The 27,168-nt window shown below is 39.6% G+C and overlaps 2 protein-coding genes across 2 annotated transcripts; one reads left to right on the top strand and one right to left on the bottom strand.

The window, feature by feature from the left end:
* The first annotated feature begins 342 nt into the window (after positions 1 to 342).
* On the top strand, positions 343 to 9,848 carry SBSPON (somatomedin B and thrombospondin type 1 domain containing). Its single transcript, XM_058808253.1, has 5 exons — positions 343 to 574; positions 6,369 to 6,563; positions 7,125 to 7,215; positions 8,026 to 8,202; positions 8,869 to 9,848. The coding sequence occupies exons 1-5, from the start codon at positions 358 to 360 to the stop codon at positions 8,984 to 8,986; spliced, it is 798 nt and encodes a 265-aa protein (XP_058664236.1). The 5' UTR covers positions 343 to 357; the 3' UTR covers positions 8,987 to 9,848.
* Positions 8,633 to 27,168, bottom strand: TERF1 (telomeric repeat binding factor 1). Its single transcript, XM_058806562.1, has 10 exons — positions 26,964 to 27,168; positions 25,048 to 25,143; positions 22,806 to 22,936; positions 21,578 to 21,664; positions 20,155 to 20,304; positions 17,982 to 18,088; positions 16,763 to 16,828; positions 16,635 to 16,678; positions 15,564 to 15,628; positions 8,633 to 11,309 (listed from the first exon to the last, which is right to left on the bottom strand). The coding sequence occupies exons 1-10, from the start codon at positions 27,166 to 27,168 to the stop codon at positions 11,151 to 11,153; spliced, it is 1,110 nt and encodes a 369-aa protein (XP_058662545.1). The 3' UTR covers positions 8,633 to 11,150.

Raw genomic sequence — 27,168 nt, 5'->3', positions numbered from 1 at the left:
GGGACACGCGGGTGTGTGATTTCAAATTTACGAGATTTTAAAATTTACGAGAGATTTAAAATGCACGCTGCGGCTGCCCCCGCACCCCGAAGCTTCGCCGCGGCAGCTGTGCCGCTGCCCGACCGGGCAGGGCAGGGCAGGGGCGGGCAGGGCAGGGCAGGGGCGGGCAGGGCCGGGCCGCTCCGGCCGCCCCCGCCCCCGCCGGGCGCCCGCCCAGCCCGCCCCGCTCTGCTCCGCTCCGTTCTGCCCCGCTCTGCCGGGGGCTGGCGGCGGCCGCGGCGCGCAGCGGTGGCGGGGCCCGCACGTCGGGGCGGCGGGGCGGTGATCGGTGTGGCGGCGGCGGTCGGTGTGGCGGTGATGGGCAGCACGGCGCTGTCGGGAGCGCTGTGGCTGGGGCTGCTGTGGGCCGGGAGCGGGGCCGGGGGCAGCTGCCAGGGAAAGTGCTGCCAGGGCCGGGACGCCACCTGCGTCGGCGAGGGCTGGAGGGAGGGAGGCGGCTACGGGACCTGCTACTGCGACGGAGGCTGCCGGCGAGCCGGGGACTGCTGCCACGACCACGGCCAGGCGTGCCCGGGTAGGTGCGTCCGGCCCCGGCCCTGGCAGGGGGTGCGGTGGCGGGCGGCCGGCGGGACCCCGCGGCCCAGCTCTGGCCCTGTCCCCGGCCCGGGAGCTGCGTGCCGGGGCTTCGCGGGATGCGGGTTTAGCCGCGTTCGTGCGGGCATGGGCTCAGGGCTGCGAGGGGGACAGATTCCTCCCTTCCCAGCCGGGCACCAGGCTGGCTCAGGAAGGGAGACGGAGACTTTTCTCCCGCTAGAGAGAAAAGGTTTCCGGATCAGCTGTAGTACAGTGACAGTCTGAAGTCATTTTCCCTCTAAAATATGTTACTTTTCACTCAGGCAAGTCCCAAACACAGATTTATTGCAGGGGGGACGTCCGATTGCCGAGACAGCGGGGAGATTAATTCAGCACCCCTGTGTCTCTCAGCTGATCCCTCACATCCTGACAAACAAATATCAGTGAAATAATTGGGGAAGTCCCCACGGTGAGGTTTTGTCCAGGAGCATGAATCCGCAGGAATTTACTGTGAAGGCAAAGGCTTTAAAATGAGCACAGGAGCATGAGTGAGAGGGTCCTTTGCCAGCCCTCGGGGGATGGCAAAGCCTCCCAGTGAGCAGTGGCAAGGAGGAAAAAGTATCCCAGTTCTACCAAACTGAGTCTGCTTTGTAGGTATTCACAGTGCCTCTTTCTGTGGGTTTTCTACCCTTTGCAGTCTTCACAATTTGAAGACCTCTCTGTGCCTGGGATGCAGGACACAGACCTTGCTTTGCAGGTGCAGTATGAGTACTCGGTCAGCTTAATGTCTCTTCCCAGCTGGCTGGATGCACGCCAGTCTCAGCCAAAAAGTCATGAGCCTCTGCTGCACAGTCCTGCTAATTAGGGTGTATTTAGCAGGCTCAGAGCCATGCTGACATAGCCACATAGCTTTGGGACCCAAGTTGGCTTACATCTGCCTGGACTTGGAAGGGAGAGTACAATTCTCAGATGGTGTAGACCCATCCTGAGGGGTGTAGAACTGCACAGAAGAACTCAGCAGAGCAGAACTATGACCCCAGGTCTCTAGAAGGAGCATGGTCAGCTCCTCCACAGCTAAATAATCTCCCCAGAGTAACAGAAGGGAAAAAAATGCACCACAAAGTAAGACAGAAGGTAGCATTTTTGAAATCAGCATTTTTCAAATAGATTGTTCTTTCATTCAGGAAAGTCACTAGAGGGAGAACTGTCAAGATGCTTGTCCTACAGCCACAGCATATTGCATCTTTTCAGTAAATAAAATTATTTTTATTATTTAAGCATAAAAGGAGAGAGTTGATGAACATGCATAGTGTTAGCATTAAAACAGAGCTGAAATCCTTCAAAAAGAAGCTCAAGATTGTGCTTGAAAAGTTCTAGTTTGAACACTTTCATTACCATGACTTCTCTGGCACCTGATGATGCCCTGCTGTTATCAAGATTTTTTTTTTTTGTCTCGGGCTCAGGGGTAATTGCCTCGAAAGGCATTGTATGTCTACAATATAAGCACACCACGCTTGCACCCTGTGTGGGGGTCGGTGCCCTAGATCCAGTCAGGAAGATGAGTCCCAGTGGAGCCTCCCTGTCTCACTGCCTCTCCTGCACCAGGGTTGGAATTTGCCAGTCTTTGGTGGCCCAGTTCAGGGAGGTAAACTCACAGGGAACTATTTCTGTTCTCCCTTTTGCCTGTTTCTGCCTGGTTTGACTCCTGCACTGCCTCACTGCCCAGCTGTGCGAGCACCAATGCAAACTCAAACAGAGGGAGCAGCACATTTTGCATTCATGGGTGTAGCATGGGAGGGCAGAATTTTGGCAGCCTGGCAAGGTGGTCCTAGAATTCACACATCCACAATTCTAACTTTATGAGAAGTTGTTCTTTTAAAGGCAAATTATCATATATACTCTCTATGGCAAGTAGTTATTAGCTTGTATTCTGTATAGACAGAAATTCTAAATAGTTTCAGTGGAAGTTTTTATTGATTTACACAAGTGTGGCTGAAAATGTTAGATTCATTTTTATTCTCATTGGGTGTTGAGGTCTCCCCATCGAGTCTTGTTAAAATCTACGTGTTTAATGACACCAGGGGTGTTCCCTGGCATAGTTCATTGTTTTAAATATAGAGTTCAAAACTTTAAAATGGAAATGTGAAGAAAGGGGATCAATGATTCTCATGCTACTGCTTGTTTGTCAACCTGTTCACAACCCATGATTTCAGCGCCTGCAGAAATGACATTTCATCCTCTGGGGAAAGTTTAAAGTGCCGCAAATGTAAGTAATCAAGAGATGCTAGGATGCAAGAGATGCTAGGAATCATACAACCAATTCTCCAAAATAAAAGAAACCTCTGAAAGAATGAACATCCTAAAGCTGCCAGCAGCAGGGTTAAATTCTGTCATGTCTAAAAATCGTTGTAGGTTTGGTACTTTATAAATAGATGGCTCAGCAGAAGTTCATGGACTGCTGAACCCAAGTACAAGAGTTTTAAAATGAACTTCTTTATAGTTCTAACAATGAAGAATATTTTTGAATAAATGGAGAATATTTTTGAAGAAAGAATATTTTTGTACATAGCATTTTAAATTAGAACTACTGTCCAATGAGAAAGCCTGAGAAAGGAATCAGCTCACCATTTGAATCAGTGGTTACTCTGAGAAAAGCTGGAGATCCTTACATATTACAGTATATGTTGTGCAATGAACATACTACAATCCTCCATTTTTCTTTTTCCAGAGATGGGGAAAAATTAAATAGACTTTGACTCAGAAATCAAAGATTTCTGAGGATCTGTGTTTCATAGTGCTGCAAGTGGAGAAAAAACCAAAGTTTTTGCTGCTCGAGCTGTCTTTCATAAAATAGCAATGTATTTTTTCTGTGATTTTTTTTTCCTGCGATTTTTTTTTTTGAAATTTCAAGTGTTGCATTAGCTTCCACATTTTGGTAGGTACCTGAGAACAAATCCCTTCCTTCAGTTTCCTTTGACTTGCATCCTCTTCATTGTTTCCAGGAATCACCATTAAACATACTTAAAATCATCGTGTTAACTAAGCTGAGCAAATAGCAGCACAGAGAGGGATCTATAAAGATGTAGCTATGGATCCCTAATACTTCTTTTAGTGTGTCAAGAGATGGCACCATTCCTTTTATGCCAGCTCATGGACCCAATCTCTGTCATGCTGAGGAATTTGACATCTTTCCAACAAGGCACAAAATCAATCCACTGTCCCTTAACAGTTTTTGGGTGCTGACTGCAAGAGCGACATTATTATCTCACTGCCTAAATTCCATTCTAGCAACCCAATATTCTTATTTTTCCACATGACTAGGGCAATTCATCCTCTTACTCTAAGTCTTGATAGCCGTAAAATTAGCATGTATTTCTGCAGATGACCAATTTTTAACTGTCAGCTTGGTTTGATTCCAGTAAGACATGAAGTCATCACTTTATTTGTTATGCACTTACTCAGTCCCTTTGGGAGTTTCTTCGTGGAAAATTTGATGTTAGACTGTTGTTATCTGCATATCAAGGTGCTAATATGGGATTAAAGTTCTGTGGAAATTCTTGTTTATGCAGGTCATTCATGCAGCAACTTGGAAGAGAATCAATAGATAAGGAAACAGGCTGGATAGATACTGTCCTTTGGATACTTGGGCAGAGCTAGGATGTGTGATCAGACATTGAAATCTGTGCTTGCACCATAAATCAAGTGGAGTCAAGGACTGTGTGCTGCAGTGTGAGGTGTCTGCATGTGCCAAAGGGGGCTTTTTCTGTGATTGTCCAGCACAAATCATACTCAGGAGCTGTCTGGAAAGGTGTTCCTCAGTAAGTAGAGGAAAACACCAGAGAGTATGAATTGTTGAGCAGGATGGAGAACTGGTGTCCCAATACCCAGGGCAGCCCTGTGATTCTGTTTCAGTGGAATTCCTTAGGGCGTGGGATGCAGTGTCCTCAGCCACAATACACCTGGTGCTGTCAGGGCTCTCAAAAGTGGGTGAGTTTGGTCAGAACAGCTGGTGCACAGTGAGAACAGAGGAAGGGAATTGTAGTAAAGTGGTAAGGACATCTGCCAAGTAGCCTCTTTCAGAGGTTTTAGAGGTTTTATTTGCTTTATGATATTGGTAAGAGTCCAAGAAATTAGAGATGTAATGACAGAGCAGACACTGCAGTTTTTGTGTTTTATGAGAAGAGTCACAAACCTCTAGGAGGTTATCATATTCTACTCTTCCTTCCCAGTGTGTTGTACTGGCAGAATCCCAGAGGGCATAAAATATTTTCCTGAAAGACTAGTTTGGTCCCATCACTTTCCTGCAACACTGATACAAAGATGTGACTAGTGGTTAAATGTAAAGCTTCTTGGGGATTTAAATTGTAATCCAGAAATGCAGAAAAAAAAATTGAAAGCATGTGATATGTTCCATAACAAGCTAATGAGAAATAGCGCACCTGGGAAATGAAAAGTTTTATTTAACTAAATAATGAGAAGCCTGACCCAGAACAATCCAGAAGCAGTTTAAGATAGCCCACCTATTGTTGATAATGTGTATTTTGTACCATTCTCTAACCTGGAGCACCTACTAGGTGGCTTCCAGGAAAAAAGGCTACTGGGAATGGATCACCAGTCAGATTAAATGTCCTTGTAGGCCACAAATTGAGGATGACTCGTGTAGGGAAATGATTGCTTGTCCTCAGAGAACTCTTCCACTTGATGGATACCCATGTGTGAGACATTTTACTTATCTACTCTTTCATGGCTCCTCCTGGCATGGCTGTGCAGATTTGAAGCTCCCAGATGGAGAGGTTGTGTTTGTTCCATCAGTGAGCATCCAGAGATCATCTTGATCCAACCCCTCAGGGCTCAGCCTGCAGTGAAGCTTTGAAAAGCTGTAGTATTTATTCTAACTGCTAGGAAAAAGGAAAATTTTTAGGTTATACAGTTTTCAAAAATGGACTTGGTGTTCCTGGAGAGGAGGCTGAGGAAAGCAGGTTCGTAAAGGTGTGAAATGGCTGTATGTTCTTTACAGTTGCATATTGTTTTAATGGGAAAATAAAGTGAAGACTTCTGTGTTATGTAGCTTCTCACTCAGGAATAAGGTATCTATCACCTGTTTTTGTATTCTGGGAATACACAAAATACACCACAAAACCTTTCTTCCCTCCCTGAGGGAAATGCAGTTTCTTATAATTCAAAGTTTACTTTAGAAATAATGGTACTTTCCCCAGAATTTTTGACCAAGTTCAGAGGAAGTTTGTGATCCATGAGAACTGAAATTAAAATATCTGGTGGACTGTTCTGTAGTTGGATATGAACAGGACCTGTGTTAAAACAGGTGGCAGTGGATACAGTAAGTGTTGAAGAAAAATTAGTTAGAAATTGATCTGAAGGGAATCAAGCAAGCTTCTGTTTAATGTTCCAGCCTTTAAGCAAAATGTAGTGGTGTAGGAGCTGCCAAGGAATGTCAGACCAGTCTGGTGTAGGTAATCTATGAACTGGTCTCCTTTGAGGCTAATGCTTCATGCTTCAGAGGAGGGTACAGAAGAGCCCCACAGCTGTTTCTTTGTGGACAAGGGATGGAATAGGGAGCCAAGCATTGCAAGCATTTGTTTGAACTTTCAATTTGAGTATGCAAAATCCCGGAAGAGCATTCAAACCCATATAAATAAAATTAGAAAAGAAAAAGTAAAAAAACCCAAACCAAGCAAAAAGCCCCTCACAATAGTCTTATTATCTCAAGCTTTTGAGAGCAATTAGGATAAAACAGAAGTCCTGACCACTGATAATATTTTAATACTGCTTTGCAGCTATTCCCTGTGTTGTGGGGGAGTGGAGTCATTGGAGTGGCTGTGCAGAACAATGTCATCCTGGGCTGCGGGTCCGTCGGCGCTATGTACAACAGGAGCCTCAAAATGGTGGGGAACCATGTCCAGCTCTGGAGGAGAAGGCTGGCTGCCTGGAATACCTGACTTACCAGGGGGAGGACTGCGGCCACGAACATGGTATTTTGAATTTCACCTCTCTGCTGAATATTGTGTCCATCACAACCATCATAAATTTTACTGATGTCAATGAACAGCAAAAAAGCCAAGCATCTATCTGCAGTTAGCTGGTTAAAATGATAATTTAGAACTTTCTGCTGTCATATTGCTTTTTATTCAATAATTTGTTCTTCTACTCTGTCTTTTCTTAATTTCAGTTAAGCAAACAACTAAGCTGTGTGCATTCCTTCAGCTGATCAAAGTATCAAATTACCTCTGTGCGAAGTTAGAACACAAATTCACTATGAAACAGGAAATAGTACTCCTTGTGGGATTCCAGTACATCCTCTCTCCTCACTGGCTAGATGACATGCATTATTAGATTTTTTTTTTCTGAATAAAGAGAGCTTAGCTGTAGGGAATGGGGTTGAGGTCCAATGTTGCCAACATTTTATCACTTTTTCAATAAAGTGAGCCAGCATCGCCATCCACAAGCTCCTGATTCATTCACCCACTGTTACAGGAGTTGCAATATGACTCAGCTGTGCCTTGCTGTTTTACCATAACTGTTTTTTTCCTCAGTCCCTGCTTTCATAACTACCTCTGAATACGGTAAAGAAAGAAAAAGACGAGCAGCATCTTCTCTCTGGCCTTCAGACAAAGAAGCAGCAGGGTAATCTATTTATCATATGTATGTGGGTCATCTTGTTCAGTAGAAAACAGATGTCTACAGAGAAAAATGTAATTAAATTTGAAATCATTAAACAATAAGCTATAGCTTGTACTGGTTTTCTCTCCCACAGCTTATTTGCATGTTCTAGATATTGTTTATTACTTGCTAATTGTCCTGAATTAGACATTGGGATCATGGCAGGTCTGATGATAGCTGCTTTTGAAAGCCAGCAGTAAACAATGCTAAAACAAAGCTGAATGTATCCTAAGTGTAAGTCTGAGAAATTAGATGTAGGTCTCTGAACAACGTGGGCTGAATGGGGTTGGTCTCAAGAGACCTTTTTTTTTAAACTGTTTGACACAAACAGTAAGAAATTTTGTTTAGTTACCAGTAGAGATGGTAATGAAGTTTAAATTAGGCTATTACTGGGTCTGTAATGCCCATAATGTTTTGTCCTCTGCTATTTTTCCTAGAACAATAAAACTCATTGATATTCTTAAAGTCTCTCTTCCATTTTCTTTCAGCAGCATAGAAGAAAAAATATGGGTTACTGAGATCTGTTTTTCATAATTTAGGAATACAGAACACTACCAGAAAGTGAGATTATACATAAAACACTGGACTGGGGCATAGAATGAGAAATAGTTTTCATAATGTTTTTAAGAATCCACTGATTGGGTTAGGGTCAGAAGATTTGTTAGCAACGACGATGTCTAACTTGCACCACCCTTACGATATGTAAGTCCATTCAAAGTGCCTACTTAGCTCATGCTTGATTTCTCATAATTTGGTGCTTTTCCTCCGGAGCAGATACTGCGTGGAGTTCCGGACGGAATCCCTTTCGCAGCACTGTGCTTCGGAGACGCGCCCGCACGCGCGCTGGATGCAGTACCTGCGCGAGGGACACACCGTGTGCGTGGCCTGCCAGCCGCCGGCCATGGGCCCGGCCACGCGCCGCTGCTCCGGGGACGGCCACGGCGCACACGGGTGAGCCACACCCAGCACAGTTCAGACTGCTCAGGGTATCTCATTAAGAGATGCATTAAATGGATCTAAAAGATGGAACAGCTCAAACCGTTTGAAAAGCTCAGAAGGTTTTATCCTTTCGCTTCTCACAGAAATTGCTTTTAAAACCTCGATAAAATTGGGAAGTCATTTTAACATAAGAGTTTAATGCTTTATTCACTATTGTGAAGAAGTGATGGAATTTGTGTAGTGGAAGAGGACTTTTTACAGCTGTGTGCACTTTTACTTAAAAAAGGTATTTCCTACCATAGTCCAAATCTGACTGCAGATTTAACAGTGGTGGATTGGTACTCCCCTCAAGCATATAATACCTGGTTTTTAGAAAAGTAATTGTGAAAGCAGATATTTATTATTAAAGTAGATATTTATTATTCAGAACTGATTTTTATTTGATCCATACATTTATTAATATGCATACTACTTAATACCTGTACAACCAGCTGCTCAACCCACCATCCTGGATATTCCACTTAGTAATAGAATGTCTGCTCCAGAAAGCATTTTAAGAACTAGATGAGTTTAGTAAAGTCTTACATGATTAAATCTTCTGACATTTTATACAACTCAATCCAGTAACACTAAATACACAGCTTTACTCCTCTAATTTCATATTTATTCTCATTTCAGAGATAAAATCTTACACTGGGAAGCAATTGGCAACTCTCAGTGCCAAGGAACCTGGAAGAAGATCCGGCAACTGGACCACTGTTCCTGTCCCCTGGTGCATAGTTTTATTTTTACATGAAAGTTTAAAAGGCCTTTAAAATTGCAACAAAAAGACTAAGAAAATTAACACAAATGGCAAGAAACCTATATATTTCTGCTGCATTTCTGGAGCCTTAACAAATTTTAAATGAGTCAGGATTTCAGCAGAATCATTTCAGGAAATTCTCTTTGCCTTAATACAAAATGCAAAGACTGATCTCTGTATTAGAACACTAGAAGCATGTTACCATGTTTCTCTTTTGTAATTAAAGAGCTAATGTTTCTAACCATAGTAGTTGCTTTCCTTTAGTTCTCCATCTTTACTGGCCATAGCCCTGTCTCCAGGCAATGCTCCTACTCAGTAGTAAGCCAGCCAAATATTTTCAAGTCTGAGAATAGTTACTGTACACATTTAAGAGCAAGGGTAAATAAAAATGAAGTTTTTGAAGGCTAAAACTGATTTCAGTTTAGGTACTTTGTTCCTCTCCAGTATCATCTAGACAATTTTTTACACTATAATTGTGTAAGTATTCTTCCTCTACCCTGCAGTTTTCACGTTCAGCCTTCATGAAGACATAGACCTAGACAGCATTGTTAAGGAATTGGTCTCCTCAGAACTTCATGTCAGTAATACACAGTGTAACTTCTCTGGCAGATGAACTTAGACAAGACCTTGTGACTAAGGTCTTGGCTAAGAGTAAAAAAATTACTTATTACTAGTTAAAATGCTATCTACAATGATTAACATATGAACCTGCAACAGCTGAGCACAGGCAAGACTGCTATGCAGGTGGAGAAAATTTCCTGTTAAGACAGGCAGCATCTCCATGCAGCATAAAGACTTACTAGGAGAAGCCATAGAGTCTCTTAGCCAGAATGAGGAAGGTGATCTGCTTGAGGTTCTGTCCACAATAAATGTGTTGTGAAACAAACCTTTAAACTGCATTTTACTATTTTATTGTAATGAATGCAAGCCTCCAAAACAGAAAGCAGAGATTATTTTAATACTTTCTGAATGTTTCAGACTTCATAACTATATGTTTTCCTTTTTTTATGGGGAAAATTAGCTCAGAGAGCTTTGTTTTAATATGACCAATTCAGACAGGTGCTTGTTCTTAAAAGGTTCTTGGAAAATAAAAACCTTAGCCATGAAAAAAAGGTACAGAAAACATCTGAATTCAGGGGATTTTGCTTTTAAAAGAATGGTGTATTATGTTAGTTCAAGTCACTAGATTCACACTAGTCTGACAGTGGAATGCATGAGTTTTCTGAGATTGTTGAAATCTCTTCCAAATGATCTGAATCCAGAGATACAGGCTAGTGCCATCATCCATCTGTCCCAGTCTCCCATGAGCAGGAGAGTTGCAGTGGCCAGCAGAGACCTTGATAGTGACCTCCATTAAAATGTATCTTTGCTGTCACTGACAGTGTAGACTCATTATTGAGCCCCACTTTGGCCATGTGTTTTTGAGCTTTCCCTTTCCTGCTGGTCTGGAAGAAGGCACTGATCAAGACAAGGTAGGTGTCACAAGCTAACCAAGAAATGCTAAGTGCTAGTGTAATAGGGTTCCTTTCCATGTAAAAAACTAACCAGTCCCTTTGTTACTTAAAAATACAATATTATATGTATTTACGCTTTTTAACTGCAGAAAAAAACCCCAACAAACCATCATCTCAGAAAATTAGCAATACTAATACATACATACTTTTTGGTAAAACTTATAGAAATGTCAAGTCTGACCTAAATTTCAAAGTGAAGCAAAACAAATTAGAATGGGTTATATGGCAGGAAGTAAAATTATGAAAAGGTCAATCTAAAAAGAGATACAGCCCTTTAAAAATACAGAACATTTGACTTTTCATTAGCCTCCATCAAACTAAAGATGTTGCCAGTCAGATCTAATACCCCTATTTACATAACAGACATTTCTTAAATCACTACAAACATTTTCACATTTCAGAATCTAGGTGATCTGTTATTGCATGTAGCAAAAAAGGCCAGACTTTACATTTAAGTCATCATTACCAGAGTAGGTGAGCTTACATGTTTTACACGTGTTTTACACGTATGACTATTCTGTTTCATGTTTTATGACAGCAGCACTGCTGGACACTCTGAGAGTAAAATAAGATGTTATTCTGAAAAGCTAGAGTAGGTCCTTATGTAGGGAAAGGTCAAGAAGAGTTGGTTCCTGTAGTCCAAATCAACTTTGTTTCATCTTGCTCAATGTTCTCCACCGGTCTTTCAACATGACACTTGTTCGGTTGTCGAAGGCACCATGGGCTAAAATTTTAGCCCAGTTACCCACTCCAAACTCCTTTACTCCCAATTTCAGCTCCAGGTCTTCTTTCGGAGTCCATTTCTAGGGCAAGAAAAACAGCAGATTTTTGAACAGAGAAAGATATTAATGTGAGAGCTTACAGCAAATATAAAAGTAAGTTTTCAAACAGCTCTCTAATTGTTAGAGTACACGTCAGAGGGTTTTTTTGAGCACCGTATCTTGAAACTAGAGATAAATGATACATTTTTAACTGAACCTGTAGAGCTTTATGGGGGCTCCCAAAGGGGGATCTGTGTTAATAAAGCCCTGGGTTAATTGGAGTAACAGGATTGGAAGTAAAAAATGTTTATAGAACATTACAAGAGCCATAAGAATTGTAAATGGCTGAATCTGACAGCCTAAAATTTACAGCTTGGTGGAATAAAAGGTTGGTTTTCCAGAGTATGTATAAAACCTCCTCCTATAAGTAACAGATCACTTCCAGCTATCAAATGGATAAATGGCATTGGCTATAGAGCAGAAGGGAACTTTACAGAATCATGTTATGGCTCACCTTTACAATTGAAAACTTCAAAATTGTAAGGAACTGGGCACAAAGGGAAATGGAGGTGCAAAGGAATAGCCTCAGCTTAAAGCCAGCTAGTAGATCTGGTAAGTGCAAGGAAATGTGAATTAAAGGGCGACAAACATCACTTAACTCTGAAAATAATGCACCCAGTGGAAATGTAAATCTTATGGCTGCTGCCATTACACAAATGCATACCCTCCTGCCTGTGCACAAAGGGAGGATGAGCAGCAGAACACCCAGCCAACATGACTGTCAGTGGCACAAGAACCCACATCCATGGAAATAGCAGGAAAAAATAAATTTATTTCTTAATGACATGGAACCCCTTTGGGATCTTTGAAAGATTCTGCTCTTGTAAGCATCATCAGTACAGTCTTTGGCAGGGTGGCAATTTTAAGTGCTCTTCTGCATGGTTCCACCCTTCTGTTAATTTAGACTTCTAAAAATTGCAGCAGGGCTCAGACATGAAAGACAAGGGGGAGTCTCTGAGTGCGAAGAAACTTAGATAACATTCAGCCTCAAAACTGTAACAGATCAAAACTGTATCCTGGTTTTTCTCCAAAAGGGGAAAATGTGGCATCTACACAAAGTGCAAACTGAGGTGTATAAAGACCAAACTTCAAATCTCAAAGCTGGATTTATTCCAGCTTAATGCAAGTATCAGGGCCCTTCCAGTAAACTCTGATCACTGACAAACCTCACTAAGCAGTGAAAGAATTACAAGTAATAGTAGTTCAACTGTATTTCTACACAGTTAGGAACCTAAAACTTCTCTAAAGTAGTTTACCCTTTATCAAAAATACTTCCTTTTTCTAATTCTTCCTGTTCCACAGATCTTTTGCAACATTAGCAGTGAATAGCTTTTTTTTCTACTATTATTAAAAGGCCAGAGATTCCATTGGAATAATGTAGTTCATCTCATTTCAGAGCATGCCAGAAAACTTTACTAAATAAAATCTTTATTCAAGTAACACAGTTATGCTTGACCTACAGCACCAGATAATTCAAATACTTTCATCAAAAGAGACAATCACAACCCTCGTTACTTGCAATGATTAATTACATTTGCTGTTAAAAGGGTTGTTTTTAGCTTGTTTTGATTTTTAATTGCTCACATTGAGCTTTTTAAAAAAATAAATTTCTTCCATTTATTGTATAAATGAGGGCCTGCTTTACAGGTAAATCAGGGACTGACTCTTCAGTGAGGAGCAGAACAGAGCAGTAACTTGCCCCCTGCCCCACTCACTGACCAGGTCTCTGTCCCCTCTGGGACAGAACTTATGTAGATTCCAGCTCTGCACTGTTACAAGAGTGGTTGAAAGCCTGGACATAATGCAGCACTACGCTTGAGCTCACATCAGCACAGTGCCTGGTCCACAGCAACAGTGTGACATCTGGCCAGCTCTGAACACCAGGAGAGCAAGCTTCACTTAGCCAGGCAGAATGTGAAGACATTCCCTCACAAATTTGAAGATCTTGTTATTCATTTGAGTCAGTTCTGCTCTAGTAACCTGTCTTCCTTTATGCATTAGGGGACTCTGCTCTGAGTCAGAGCTTTTTCTCCTTCAGCTTTAAATATATGATTTTTTTTTCCATACAAGTCTGACAAAACTCCAAACATTCAGATTTTCAAACACATTGCTAATTTAAATCAAGTATCATCTAGATTTTAGACAACTCAAAGGACTTGCCATATAATTACTGGATATAAAATTGAGTACAAACAGTTCCCTAAATTCTGTGACACTTGCATCCCCTAATTTAGGGATGACAAAATAAAGTATGTGTCCTTTCAATAGCACTGCAGATTGTTCTATGCAGCTAACTGAAAACACTGCAATGAAAGGCTGAAAATGGGCACTGAACCATTGCAATGAAATGCCATTTACAAAACAAGAGCAAACAATGCCAACATTGAATGAGGGACTACATGGAAAAGGAAGTTCTAGAAGTCAACAGCTTGACATTCATTGCATTCTTTCATGCATGTGGACAATTTTATAACCCAGATGATTAAGCAGAGGAGCAGATTTATTGTTTAAAAGGCCAATTATCATTGCTTTCTATAAAACATTTATGAGGTTTTAGTGGTAGGGAGTAAGGCATAAATATAACAGAGGAGCAGATGCCCACAACTTTTCTAAGCGTTGAAAGAAACACAGTTCTGAATCTTAAGTTTCATTGAAGTTCTTTTAACATTTTCAATGCCCCTGTCAGATGCAGTTCTCTACAAATTTAGTCTTTATATTTCAATTAAGGCTGAACTATAATAACATAATTAAGCAAACAACTCCTATTTTTTTCTAACAAGATGTGTGTGTAAGCCCTAGACCTAGACACAGTGCTTGTAGGTGACCCTGTAACAGACTAGCTCAGCACAAAAATATGTGACTACAAAGCTTTCATTAGCTCTGTGTCATTGTGCTCCAAACAGTTTAATTCTTGAAGTTGAAAACAAGCTTGATGGAAGGGCTCATGCTTACCAGCAACTGCCTAACAAGGTACCTATCCAAGTATATGCGGGAATAAAGTAATTTTGTCTTTAAAGGCAAAAAGCAAATCCAGTAAGTGATGTTTTTTTTTAGGGCACTGGTTTTATCTGCAGCTTTTAAACAGATTGTCAGTGATCTAACTATTCCTGAGATTTATGAGAAAGTGAAAATCTCTTTATAGGGGCTTAAACTTCAAGAACAGGGGCTTAAACTTCAAGAATGAGGTCTCATTAGGGCTTCAACTCATTTGAGGACAGCATGTAACTGAAAATTTAATCAGTACATCAACTTCAGTAAAAATGCTTAAAGAAATAGGAGGAAGTATAACTCTCCTCCAGAAAAACAAAACCAAAAAAAACCCCAGATTTGGTCTTCCCTGTTACATGAAAAATGAAATATCAAAATGAACACCAAAAAAATGAAACACCTCACATCAAAATGGAGATATGATGATAACTTGTACTATAATCTAAACAGAAAGACTCCACATTGCTTCCTAAGAGATATTATAAAGACAAATCCAACAATGGCAACACACATACTCAATGTTAATTTCTTCAGTTACCATGATAAAATGCTGAATGCTCATGAAGGAAAATTGGCTATAATCAAAAATCAGCTTGAAAGACCCCAACATCAAATCAACTTCAAATTGCATTCTATTAAGGCATACACTTCTGCACATCCTACCAGTGGGAATTCTAGCATTAGTGAACCCAGTAGGGTTATTTTAATGTAATTCAATGAAGTAGGCTTATCCATGAAGAGTGCACAAAGGACCATTTGAAATGTAGCATTATAAGAAGACCCTACCATTTGGTTTATAAAAACTAGAGCAGTTTCCCAAGTAAATGTTTTTACATCACATAAAAAAGTATTGAGTTATAAAACTGCTAAATATTTAAGCGTCTAAGATGGAAAATGAGTTGCCTCTGATAATTGCCCAAAATTCTCACAGGCAAATGACATCCTGAATTCTTTAATCCAAGCTGTGGAAAGAATTTTTTATTTCACACTAAGCTTTGGTAATGGTGTATTTCAACAAATAAAAGCCTTGGAAGCATTAGCAACAGCAGTATTTGAGACAGTAAAAATATGTTATATTTCCTGTCTTTAAAATAAAGGGACTGTAACAATTTCAGGAACTGTAGCACTTGAGTAAGCTACAGAATCTTAAATCTAAGCAATAGATTTAAAAATCAGATTAAAGCTGAGAAAAAAAATCTGCATGCACATTCATTTTATCTCTGTTTAGAAGAGAGAATAGGTACAAACCTGTCTTCTTCGGCTACATGCTAAAGAAACTTCGTTTTGTCCCATATTTTGCATGCTGGTAAGATCTAGAAGACAGTTAACATAAATCCAAAACAAAGAGGAGTCAACATCAAGGCAGCAGTTTTGCATTTTACTATTTAGACCTGACAAGATGTACACTCTTTTGATATGCTTTGACAGATTGGGAAAATTTCAATGTCTCTTTACATACATACTTTTATAAATGAATACACATGAACCTTGCCATAGTCCAAGGGCTTCAAAAAACAGGCTATTCAAAAAACCCACCATAATTTCTATACAATAGAGTTCACAGAATTATATTTTAAACACTTAGATTAAAATTGCTACATAATAACAAAACATTTGATTTTGGTAAAAACATTTTTACTATATGCACTAGTTTCATTTTACATAGAATGGGAAGTAAGAACCAATCAGAGCTATGATTCTTTGTATACAAATTCCATCATTTCCAAGTAATTTATCAGGTTTTAACTGTGGCAAGCACTCAAGGCATCTTAAGAGTTTGTCCTTCCTTATACAACATGGTCATGGTGCAGGAACTATAACATCATCTTGCTGTTGTAAGAGGGTGCTAATGGTCTTAAGAACATACTTATAACTATTATATTATCTGTGTTAGGTTTTTAAGAAGTAGTACCAGGAAATCACACAAACATCCTGACTTTGTACATTTTACAATACAATTTGTTTTTCCAATCAGCTAACTTCTTTAGTTCCTTCCCAATCAAGTTATCTAGCACGGAATTCAGAAAGAAATGAATTTCAGCTTTCTGTCAGCTTTCTTTTGGACAGGATACCATAAGTCCTGTAAACCAACCAAGCAAACCAGAAAATAGTCGATGACTTTGCAAAATTAATTGCTGGAGAACATTAAGCCACTTCATAGCTTCCTAAATATGGCAACCACAAAATTTGCATTTGTGCAGAAACCATACACAACTTGGAGAGTTTTTATCTACCACAACCATTTCTGCATTATTTTTAAGCACTATCCAATGTGATTGGATTACGTGTCTGAAAGTGTAAAAATAAACTAATACTCACTCTGAAGAACTCTGCTCTCTTTGGGCTTCTGTCCTGAACCTCTCCTGCAAAGAACACAGATCTGAAGTAAAAATACAAAGTACTTGATGAAAAGTCTGTGACCAGAGCAATAACACAAATTTCTTCACCTTGCTATGGGTTTTATTATGACTCCAGATGATTGACTTGTGATATACTGTTTCTCTTTCACCAACCTTAAAAAGAAAAGACAAAAAAATTATTTCCTAGGCAGCAACTTGCCATTTATATGATTCAACAATATTTCAATGAAAGAATCCTACGACTTCTCTGTAGAAGCAGTGGCATACAATAACTGACTGCATCAATGCATTCACCCTCTTAACCTTGCCTCCCTATACCTGGAGGAGAAATACAGAATCTGCCAAGTTGGAAGGGACCCACAAGAATCACTGAGTTCAGCTTTTAGCTCTGCTCAGACATCCCCAGGACTAACACCATGTATCTGAGGCCACTGTGCAAATGTTTCTTGAACTTTATCAGGTTTGGTAATGTGACCACTTCCTTGGGTAGCCTGTTCCCAAGACATTTAAGTTGAAGATAAAAGGCATTTTGCACTTCTATTTTTCATTAGGAATTATTTCCATAGGTATTTTTGAATGAGTCTTTAATCATATCTCTCAGATGTGTCAGGAGCTGCCCTTCTAAAAAAACAACCTAAAAAAAATATCTTATAACGTGTCTTCCTCTATACTGTCTGCATCAGTGTTTTCTTAACTAAATGATGCCAAGTATTCCAAGTACAAAAATGAAGAAATATAGACTCTATCCCAGCTAAAGCCAGCAATTTATTCTCCCTGAACAAGTGGTGATAAACCTAGAATATTAGCATTTTCCAAAATAATCATGTAATTGTTCTGAAGGTTTGCACTGTCAGAATCATGAAGCAATGTAACTATTTCCCTCCACACTAGTATCATTAAGGGGTCAGCTGTAAGAAAAATGTAAGACTTAATAAATTTCCTTATTCTTTTTCTTCTTGAGATGACCTATAGCCTGAAATTAGAACTAAAAGGAGTTCAACCAAGCATTAAAAAAGCAGTCTTTTTTGGACTTACATTATTATGGACTGACAGCTGTTTAAACTGCAAATTGTGCAACCTCACAAATAATTAAACTTAATGACGAGCTTTTTCATGTAAATGCCAAAAGTAACAACCACAGAAGAACACAAATTTAAAGAAAATAGGGAATGTGCTTGTAACTAATTTTCTATTGAACAGCAATTTGGAATTTAGTGCCTCCCCCCCTTTTACCTACTCTTTGATCTACAAGTTTCCTGTTACTGTCCAAGTACATCCCTTAGCAGTATAATACTTAATAACAAACCTATGTTTTGTTTCCAAATCACTTCTGCCATTTTCATTGACTTTCACAGGTCTGTTCTGCAATGTTGTTGCTCCCAATCCTTTAGACACCACATGCTTTGTGGCTTCCTGTGAGAAATATAACTGATATGTTAAAATTAAAGCCAGGCAGTACCTAGATAGGAGTTTGTACTAAGTTTAACATGCATACTTTTTATTAGAACTAGCAGTGCTTATTTGACAGACATTTCAGAGGTATTAACATTAAAGTAAGTAGTTTCAAAACAACTTTAGCATGTTAAGCTGAAATCCATAAAGATCTTTATCAACTAATAACTTGGAGAAATTTTAGTCATAGCTGCAACTGATTTTTATATGGACACAAAGAAATACAACAAATAGTTGCATAATGAGTGAACTTAAAAATGTGTCAAGTAAATTACAGAACTTAACTAAGACTGAAAATACTATCAAAGTACTCCAAATCTGGTTTTTATAACTAGGTTAGAAACTAAAACTAACAGGTGTCAAGTTTATCTAGTTCTGTAGCACATGGCAGGACAAAGCATACATGTAGCATGTTCAAAAGACATATCTAAGCAGACTTGAGGCTTGTAATAGAACCTTTTTTGCACTGGCAAAAAAATATTTCTAACATCCTGCTCAAACTTCTAGCCACAAACTAGGATTATTTCTCCTCCATTGCCAAGAGAAGGAAGTAGTAATTCATTACTCCTTATAGAGTACCTAAAAGGACCTCCTACACTGAATAATGATGGGACTTTACCTCTTACCAGGGCTTGTAGAGGTAGGACAAGAGTTCATGGTTTTAAACTAAAAGAGGGTAGATTTGGACTAGATATAAGGAAGAATTTTGTTTTGTTTATGATGAGAGTGGCAAAACATGGAACATTCTGCCCAGCAAGGCAGAATGTCTGATCCCTGAAAACCTTCAAGGCCAGGTTGAATGGGGCTCTAAACAACCTGATTTAATTAAAGATGTCCCTGCTTACTGCAGGGTTGCTTATTGTGGGTTGGACTAAACTACCTTTAAAGATTCCTTTCAATCCAAATTACTCTATGATTATACTTCTACATCTGGCACTAGAAGAAAGAGAAATTAGCAGTTAAAGCTAGACTGTTCTTCTGCAGAGAGGACAGGGTGCACTGCTGGGAGACATGAGTGAGGCACAGGAGTGGGAATTCCTCACAAAGTTGTCTCCTCCATGTGCCAGAGTAACTGTTCAAAGTAAGAATTGCAATGTGGGTGACAGCAGGACAAACTTGCAGGCAGTGAGGGCCTTAGGCATGTTAGTATGGAATTCTGGGCCTTCTCTGACACCTCCAAGCCTCCGCTTCGTCTTAGACTCAAAGAAAGAGCCTTGAAAAATAAACTTGAAAACTGACATTAAAGTGAAACCATTAAAAAGTATTCCTTGTATTATACTCTGAGTGTATGTAATAAGTTGTCCATTCTCTCTGGTAAGAGAATGAAAAACACAGAGGAACTTCAGGATTGTTTATTTAAAATTTGCTTCTTATTACCTTTACATGTCTGTGCTTTTGTAATTGAATAATTCAATATTCTTTTATATGAAGTAAACATAAGAGAAATTCTTTACAATCCTCCTGAAGATGAACTGAAGAAGGAATGTTGTTCTTGCCAATTTTAAATCACTTTTGAGCAAGACTGTTTGTAAGGAACATTTGTATTTACAGGAAAACAGCAATAATAGTTTGCTATCTCCTAACTCCCCTGACATTCCTAAAGCTTTTATCTAAATTAACAGGTCTTGATTTTTTTTTATTTTTAGTATGTGAAGACATGTAGGCTTAAATAAAATAAGCATTAAATAAAAAGTTACATTTTTAAAGGAGCCCCATATCAGAACTGCATCTCTTAAACAGCTCTTGTTTTAATTACACTATTGTCCTAACTACTTTTCTAATCAAAAAGTTGTGGGAAAAACATTCATAGAAGATATTTAAGAGGAGTCTCTTTCCAACTAACTTCCTCCAAGACATATTAATTAAAACAAGAAGGTTTAAAATAGGACAATCCAAAGGAAGGCAAAGTTTCCTTTTCATCTAATACAGTAATTGAATATTGCCTAAACAACTCCCTTGGAAGGAGAAATCTATTTAATTGTATCAGGTAAATTTTTTCAAAAGTTTTCAAAATACTTTCAACATACCTGTATTAAGAAGTTAGTTTCATTTTCTTTCATGAAAAGTTCAATGTAAGACTTGATTTTACTTATCAAAAGACTGTAACTGAAGCTTTGGAGAAGAGGAACATATGGATCCCTGGTTTTAATTACGGTTGCCAGCTTCACCCTTAAAGGCTAAGAAAAGCAAAGCTTTATACAACACAATCCTGCAGCAAACTTGGTATCTATGCTAAACAGGAAATACAGAAAGCTCAACATGATGATTATTCAGTTTCCTGCATATCCCTATAGAGTCCATGCTGCAGTTTGAAACAGTTCTAGAGCCACCTAAACATTATGCCAGCTATTTACCTTATGTGCTCATAAATGGCCAAGTGTAGCTGACCAGAGATTTACATTTTCATTTCCTTTATAAATAACACTGAAAGCAGGGCTGTCAGTGGAGGAAAAACACCCAGAAAAAAGCCACCCCTTACTCAGTTCTCTCTTCTCATTTGCTATCTCAAAAAAGTGCCATTGAAAGGGCTGTACAGTATTCAGGAGAAGGAAAACTTAGTACAGCAGCATTAAGGATACATCAACATTGATAATTAGAAATTCTCATTTTGTCTACCAATCCCTTTGAATTTTACAGAAGCCAATGCAGCCAGAGAATTATCTTCTGTGTATAGGTTACATTTTTATTCATGAATTTGAATACTATTACCACAATCTACACTTTCCAAACATCCAAATGCTCTGAATGGAAGTATATCTGAAGAGTAAGTTATACACAGGCTACTACTTACATAGAACACGTGTCCTAATATACCAGTTGAGGATATAGGAAGCATTTTTAACTTCTCTTCACCTACAGTTCTTCTGTTGCTGTTTTCTCTACTCCAGCAAATTCAAGTGTGTGCACTAACTATCATATTAGAGAGTTATTCACTCAAACCTGCAACTTTCTGAATGATGCAGTCAACTTCAAACCAGGAGGTGGCCTAACATAGATGTTGTCCTTTCCTGTCAGAGGCATAATAGCATCACTCTGTACTACAGAAGCTAATGAGTTTTCCTTCCCTGGGATGCTTTGGTACATACAACACTAATCAGAGGTGACAGAGTCCACTACAATAGAAATCTGCAAATTGGCTGTTAGTAGTCAGCACTATCAAATTCCCAGAATTTGTAGTGCCATCTCACTCCTCAAATGAAATGGAAGAGGGGATGAAGGACAACTCCTGCTAAAAGCATTTTACTCCCACAAAAATCATCCCATTTGTCTATCAATATCCTGGCCACAAATTTCCTTTTGTATTCTAAAGAGACACAGGTAAGAAAGTGACTGCACAGACAATAATGAGATGGAAGTTATGCAGGTAGGATTTGCTAGCTTTGGAAACCAACTCCCCTTTTTCTCCTCTGAAAGTCAAGAGCTTTTAATGCAATTTAAACAAGTTACTACCTTATCTGATTCAGAGTCTGTGAACAGCCTTTCAAGAACTTCAGCAGCTTCCCTGAAATACCTGTTTTCCATATGGACTGCTACAATCTACAAGAAATATAATTAAAAGATATGATTAAATACTTTTCATCTGAGATTCAGAAAAAGCAAGAGAATTCACAATTCTACAGTTTTCTGAGACTCCAAAAATTCAGTTTATATATTTAAGGGTTACTGACACATATCTACTTCTAACAGTTAGTTCTGAAATTAGTTTTGAAATTTATTTCAATTGATATCTTTTTCAGATTGTACCAGTTAAAATTTGTTTGAAAAACTGCCAAACAGGAACTATATGAGATAAAAAAAGGTCCCCTGTACAGATCTATTTACTCTGTACTAAAACTGAAAATTCAGTTCAGTCTGCTAATAGCCCAAGATTTTGGTAAAAAGGGCTCTGTTTTAGTAAGATAGAATTTTTAAGGCTGGAAAAGACCTTTAAGGTCATCAAGTCCAACCATCAACCTAACACACACCACCATGTTCACCATTAAACCATATCCTCAAGTGCCATATACACATGTTTTTTTCAAACACTTCCAAGGATCATGTTTCCAGCAGTTCCCTGGGCTGTCTGTTCCAATGCTGTGAAACCCTTTGTGTGAAAGTTTTTCTTTATACCCAATCTAAATCTCCCCTGGCACAACTTGAGGCCATTTCCTCTCATCCTGTCACTAGCCACCTGGGAGAGGAGACAAACTCCCACATGGCTCCAGTCTCCTTTCAGGCAGTTGTAGAGAATAACAAGGTCACCCTGAGCCTCCTTTTGTCCAGGCTAAACACTCCCAGCTCCCTCAGCTGCTCTTTGCAAGGCTTGTGCTCCAGACCTTTCACCAGACCTTTCCCCAGCTCCTTGGCCCTTCTCTGGACACTGTCCTCTTCCCTGGGCACTCCCCAGCACCTCAAAGTCTTTCTTGCCCTGAGGGGCCCAGAACTGAACACAGGATTTGCCCCCTGTGCTCAGCGCTGGTGAGGCCACAGCTCAATCACTGCCCTGGTCCTGATGGCCACTCTGTTCTGGATACCAGCCAGGTGCCATTGGCCTTCTTGGCCACCTGGGCACACACTGGCTCTTGTTCAGCTGCTGTTGACCAGCACCCTCAGGCCCTTTCCTGCCAGGCAGCATTCCAGATACTCATTCCCAATCAGTAGGTAGCATCCTGAAGCATTATGAGTAAGTCACACAGACCTGAATTTGAATCAAGCGACGAATTTCTTCATGAAGTTTTTCCAGTTTAATTTCTTCCCTTTCAAGTAAAGTCCAGAAAGACAGAGCAGATTCCAAAGGTGAAATTCTTTTATCATTTTCAAACTGTAATCCTTAGAGGGAGAAAAAACCAAAGTACTCATAAAAATCAAAGGATAAAATTAAATAGATTACAGTATGCAGTAATGTGCAGTAAAGTAATATGTACTATACAATTTCAATTCCTGTTTCCTCAAGTTCTAGGTGTTTAAGAAACCCAAAGCAACTGCCTTCTTTTCAGAGACTGGGTCTTCCTACCCTTGCTACTAACATTACTGATGCATTTTCAGGGGCTATTATGTCAGCTAATCATTGTTCACTTAAAATGTCACTTGCAATTAGGTATTTGGTCTGGCATTAATAATGCATTAAACTTAGCATGAGATTTCACAACATTTGATATTGATACTATTAATTTTGTAATACAATCACCATGGTAAGTTGTTTTTTCTTCCTGTGTCTATCACTATTTCCATGTCTTAACTTGCTGTTGTATTTGAAGTGCTTAAACCAAGAGGGAAACTCAAACAGGTCTACACAGGAGCGTCACTTAAAAAGCAGAAGCAACTCCCCACGCCAGTGTACTGCTGGGCCAACACCAAGGTTTTGCAAACTCTCAGCAAAGGATCAGTGACCAGTTCTGGCAGAAATCTAGTCTAGCCCAATATTCATCCCCTTAACACTCAAGCAGTTTCCCAGTCTGGTCATTGCACACCTGCACAAGCGAGTGTGCCAATGTAACACACGCAGGAGGAGCTGGCAGGTGCACAAGTGCTTCTTTCCCATGGCACTGCCAGCTTAATTCAAGATGTTCACTGAACTACAGCCTCACTTATGCCTTCATTTTATGGTATCAGCAGAATCTCTCTTAACTCATTCCTTTCATTAAGTATTTTTCAGACAGAAGGTAAGCAATTTACACAATAATGAAGAGAAAAATTATTTTTTATCCACTACAATGTCAAACAATGATATTTTAAACAGTATTATGTGCATATACACACATAACTAAAACAAAAACATGTCCCAGTCAAGTAACATGACACTTCATATTGTTTAATAATGTGAAACAAAAGTGTTGAGCTCTTAGTGAGCTGAAACAGCCTTGTCTGTGTGATCATCACAGATCAAATATTTTAATAACTAGAGAAATAGGAAAGCTACCATGTATTAGCTTTCCATGTACATGGTGCAGCCACACCTGATGTAATACCTACTACACACATGCAATCTTCCTCACCACACATATCATTCTCTACTGATAAGATAAAAACACACATTGAAGTAATATTCTCAAGTGTTATATGCAATAATACAATTTAGAGCATTAGGACAAAAATTTCATAATTTGTATACTATTTTAAATAATTTTATGAACTGTTTCAAATATTAGAATTTGATTCCCAAGCTAAACTAAATCAGGATGCCATAATACCTGATAAGCAACATAGGAAATTTAATTGTATAAAAACAAGACTTTGTGGCATTGCTAGGCTAGAATACACTTTTTTCTTCCATGTTCATGCTTTCAAGACTGCTTCTGAAGTCTTTAAATTCCAAAGAGCTTTATCAAACAGTGGAATAAAAAGAAGTTAGTCTTCCAGAAACTCAAAACAAAATCATTTTGGCTAAACCAACAAGTTGCAAATGCAGCCAAACAGAAGATGTAGTGAGTAAGAGCCCCAAGGACTTGCTGCCAGCTGAGATCTTACAGTCTTCTGTAGGAAACATGGGCAGTCATCCTTTTCATCCATCTTCTCATTCCTGCTGTCTGTCCTACTTTAATCTCTAGAGTGAAATGTGCAGAAAAGAACACATATCCTGAGTTTTAAACTTGTAAGTATTGCTCACTAAGACCCAGTCAGGTCTTTCCAGTATATTTCTTTTGTTGATACTACTCTGACAAAAAAAGCCTGGTAATTTAGGAAGTATATGGTCATTGAAACTCCATGCAGCTAAGTCAGTCAGCACAGAGTAAGTGCTGCAGACAGCTCAATCACATGTGTAAAAAAGATAGTCCAAAAAGTGAAATTTATTCCATTTATTTATATATAGCTATATCTATATTTAAAATATATATATATATATGCATAGTAAAGGCTATGTGAAAGCATATCTAATGTACCTCTGTAAAAGTTCATGCAACTATTTTTAAACACCTGAAAGAAAGAACCTATGTATTTACCAAGGCTTTTTCCTTGTGCAATTCTTATCAAAAGCTGGCAGAGATATACTGTTTTTTTCTGATGTGGAGGTATTTGGGAGAGGCCACTAATAAGAGCTGGAAAAGAAGAGAAAAGTTAAGTCAGTTTTGCTCCAGCACTGCCACAGTGTGGCTAGATATATAGTAGACACTGTGTTACCAGATTTTACTAAATTTCTAATTCCTTAAGAAACCAATGAAGCCCACTTCATTAAGTATTCTTCCTTGCTAAAACAACTAAAATAATATTTAAGAGCTTGACCAGAAGAATATATCCTTTTCTGAAGAAACAGCAGAATTAATCACAGGCTTTTATTCATCCAATTCAAAGACCATAGTATTAAATGTAGGGGTTTTTTTTTGGTAAGTAGGGTACTACAAAAGACAGCTGTCTGCTCCAAAGAACACTTCCAGGAAATGCCCACAAACCTTGAGCCACAGACAGACTGGTATAGCATGTTGCTATAGCAACTTACAGAAATAAAGCAGTAAAAGATACATGGAAAGCTTAGTCAGAAATGTAAATTTAAAAGGAAAATCCTCCTTGCAAGGCTGGAAGGTCACAAGGATTATTACATATTTTAAAATGGGAGCTATCATGAGCTTATTCCCATCATTCAGGTTACTGTGAATTTCTTATGCTAATGTGCTGGATATAGTAATTCATCTTCACAGCATAATACACAACCATTCAAAATGAAAAGTGAATCACAGTTGGGGTTCAAAGGAGCTGCTGGATATTATCTGGAACCACAGCCTTCCTTCCTTTCTGCACTTGCTTCAATTTGAATTGACTTTCTTGTTGACAGCCAATCATTATTTCTGTAGGGTCTCCCTTTGTCACATGCAAGAGTAACAATTCTGTGTTTCTATGAAAAAAACACACCTACTTTTCTATTACAATCTTATGACTGTGCTAAGCTTTTCCCAAAGACTTCTACAATATTGACTTAATAATCTTAGAGTGCCAAACTCTTTCCTCTGTTGCTGAACAGAGTAGGAGCAAGTTCAAAATTTGCTATTACTTGTTATTTCTGCATGACCTTGAATTCTGTACAACTTTATTAACAGTTTCTACTAACACACTCAGTCTTCCCAGGAGATATTTTCACTCTACTTTTGCATTGCATTGTCTCTGCTTCTCACCTGCACAAAACCTCAGTACAATTCTCCTGCTGAGCTGCAGTCCAAAGGCCACACATAGAGAAGCAACACAAATAATTTAATCTAGCAGCCTCCCATTCAAAGTACTGTAGCAAGTTATCATTAGATTTCTTACCATATCCCATATCAACCTGCTTAGTAATCATTCTGTATGCCATTGTATTCCATTCTTTGCACAAGTTTAAACAAGTCATACTGCTATGTTCCCTTGAGTCAAGAACATATAAAGAGACAAAATATGCCCCAAAGCTCTAACCTGGCATCGTCAGGAAAACCGCTTCTCATTGAAGAAAACATTAAAAATCCATCAAATTTATCTGAGTCTTAGACATTTACTTCTAGTTGTCAACCACTCTCACTCTAAAGTTTATTCCCCGTTTTAAATATATATTTTTCCATTCAAAAGCCAGTTACCACACTTCATCTCATCTCATCTCTGTCTGCCAGACTATAGTTCTCTGAAATATTTCTAGCACTGATGTATTGCTGTCGTGTGCGAGAGCTGCCGATACCACCTCAGCCCTCCACAGGCTCCCCGGTAACCCGGGGATCTCCTGAGGCCCCCCATAGAGCTGAGCATCACCCTCGGCGCTGCTGACCGCGGTGGTCGATAGGCAATGAGTGCTTTAGCGCTCCCATGCCCCGGCGGGCAGGAGGGCGCTGCCCCTGCGGCCCCTCAGGACTCGCTGTCCCGGCAGCGGCTGCGCAGAGCCCGAACCGCCGCCGCCCCTCACCCTGCGCAACGTCCCTCCAGCGCCAGAACTCCGCCCCGCTCTGCTCCGCGAAGTGCCGGCACAGGCAGGAGCAGGCGAACTCCAGCATCCACTCCGCGGCCACGGCCTCCAGTGCCTCCGGCGGGGCCGAACTGACGGAGCTGCTCACGAAGCTGCTGCCACCGCCGTCCGTCGCTTCCGGCGCGCCCTGGGCCGCCGTCGCCAT

The sequence above is a fragment of the Ammospiza caudacuta genome, chromosome 1, assembly GCF_027887145.1.
Source record: "Ammospiza caudacuta isolate bAmmCau1 chromosome 1, bAmmCau1.pri, whole genome shotgun sequence".
NCBI lineage: Eukaryota > Metazoa > Chordata > Aves > Passeriformes > Passerellidae > Ammospiza > Ammospiza caudacuta.
This window is presented reverse-complemented; position numbering and strand designations above follow the sequence as displayed.

What these genes read in the sequence shown, in the direction of transcription:
- SBSPON (XM_058808253.1), top strand. Translation starts at nt 358, where the DNA reads ATGGGCAGCACGGCGCTGTCGGGAGCGCTGTGGCTGGGGCTGCTGTGG. An exon ending in CCACGGCCAGGCGTGCCCGG is followed by an intron (nt 575 to 6,368) that starts GTAGGTGCGTCC and finishes ACTGCTTTGCAG; the next exon opens with CTATTCCCTGTGTTGTGGGG. An exon ending in GGACTGCGGCCACGAACATG is followed by an intron (nt 6,564 to 7,124) that starts GTATTTTGAATT and finishes TTTTTTCCTCAG; the next exon opens with TCCCTGCTTTCATAACTACC.
- TERF1 (XM_058806562.1), bottom strand. Translation starts at nt 27,168, where the DNA reads ATGGCGACGGCGGCCCAGGGCGCGCCGGAAGCGACGGACGGCGGTGGC. An exon ending in AAACTAACTTCTTAATACAG is followed by an intron (nt 18,089 to 20,154) that starts GTATGTTGAAAG and finishes TATTTCTCACAG; the next exon opens with GAAGCCACAAAGCATGTGGT. An exon ending in AGAGAGCAGAGTTCTTCAGA is followed by an intron (nt 15,629 to 16,634) that starts GTGAGTATTAGT and finishes ACTGTCTTCTAG; the next exon opens with ATCTTACCAGCATGCAAAAT.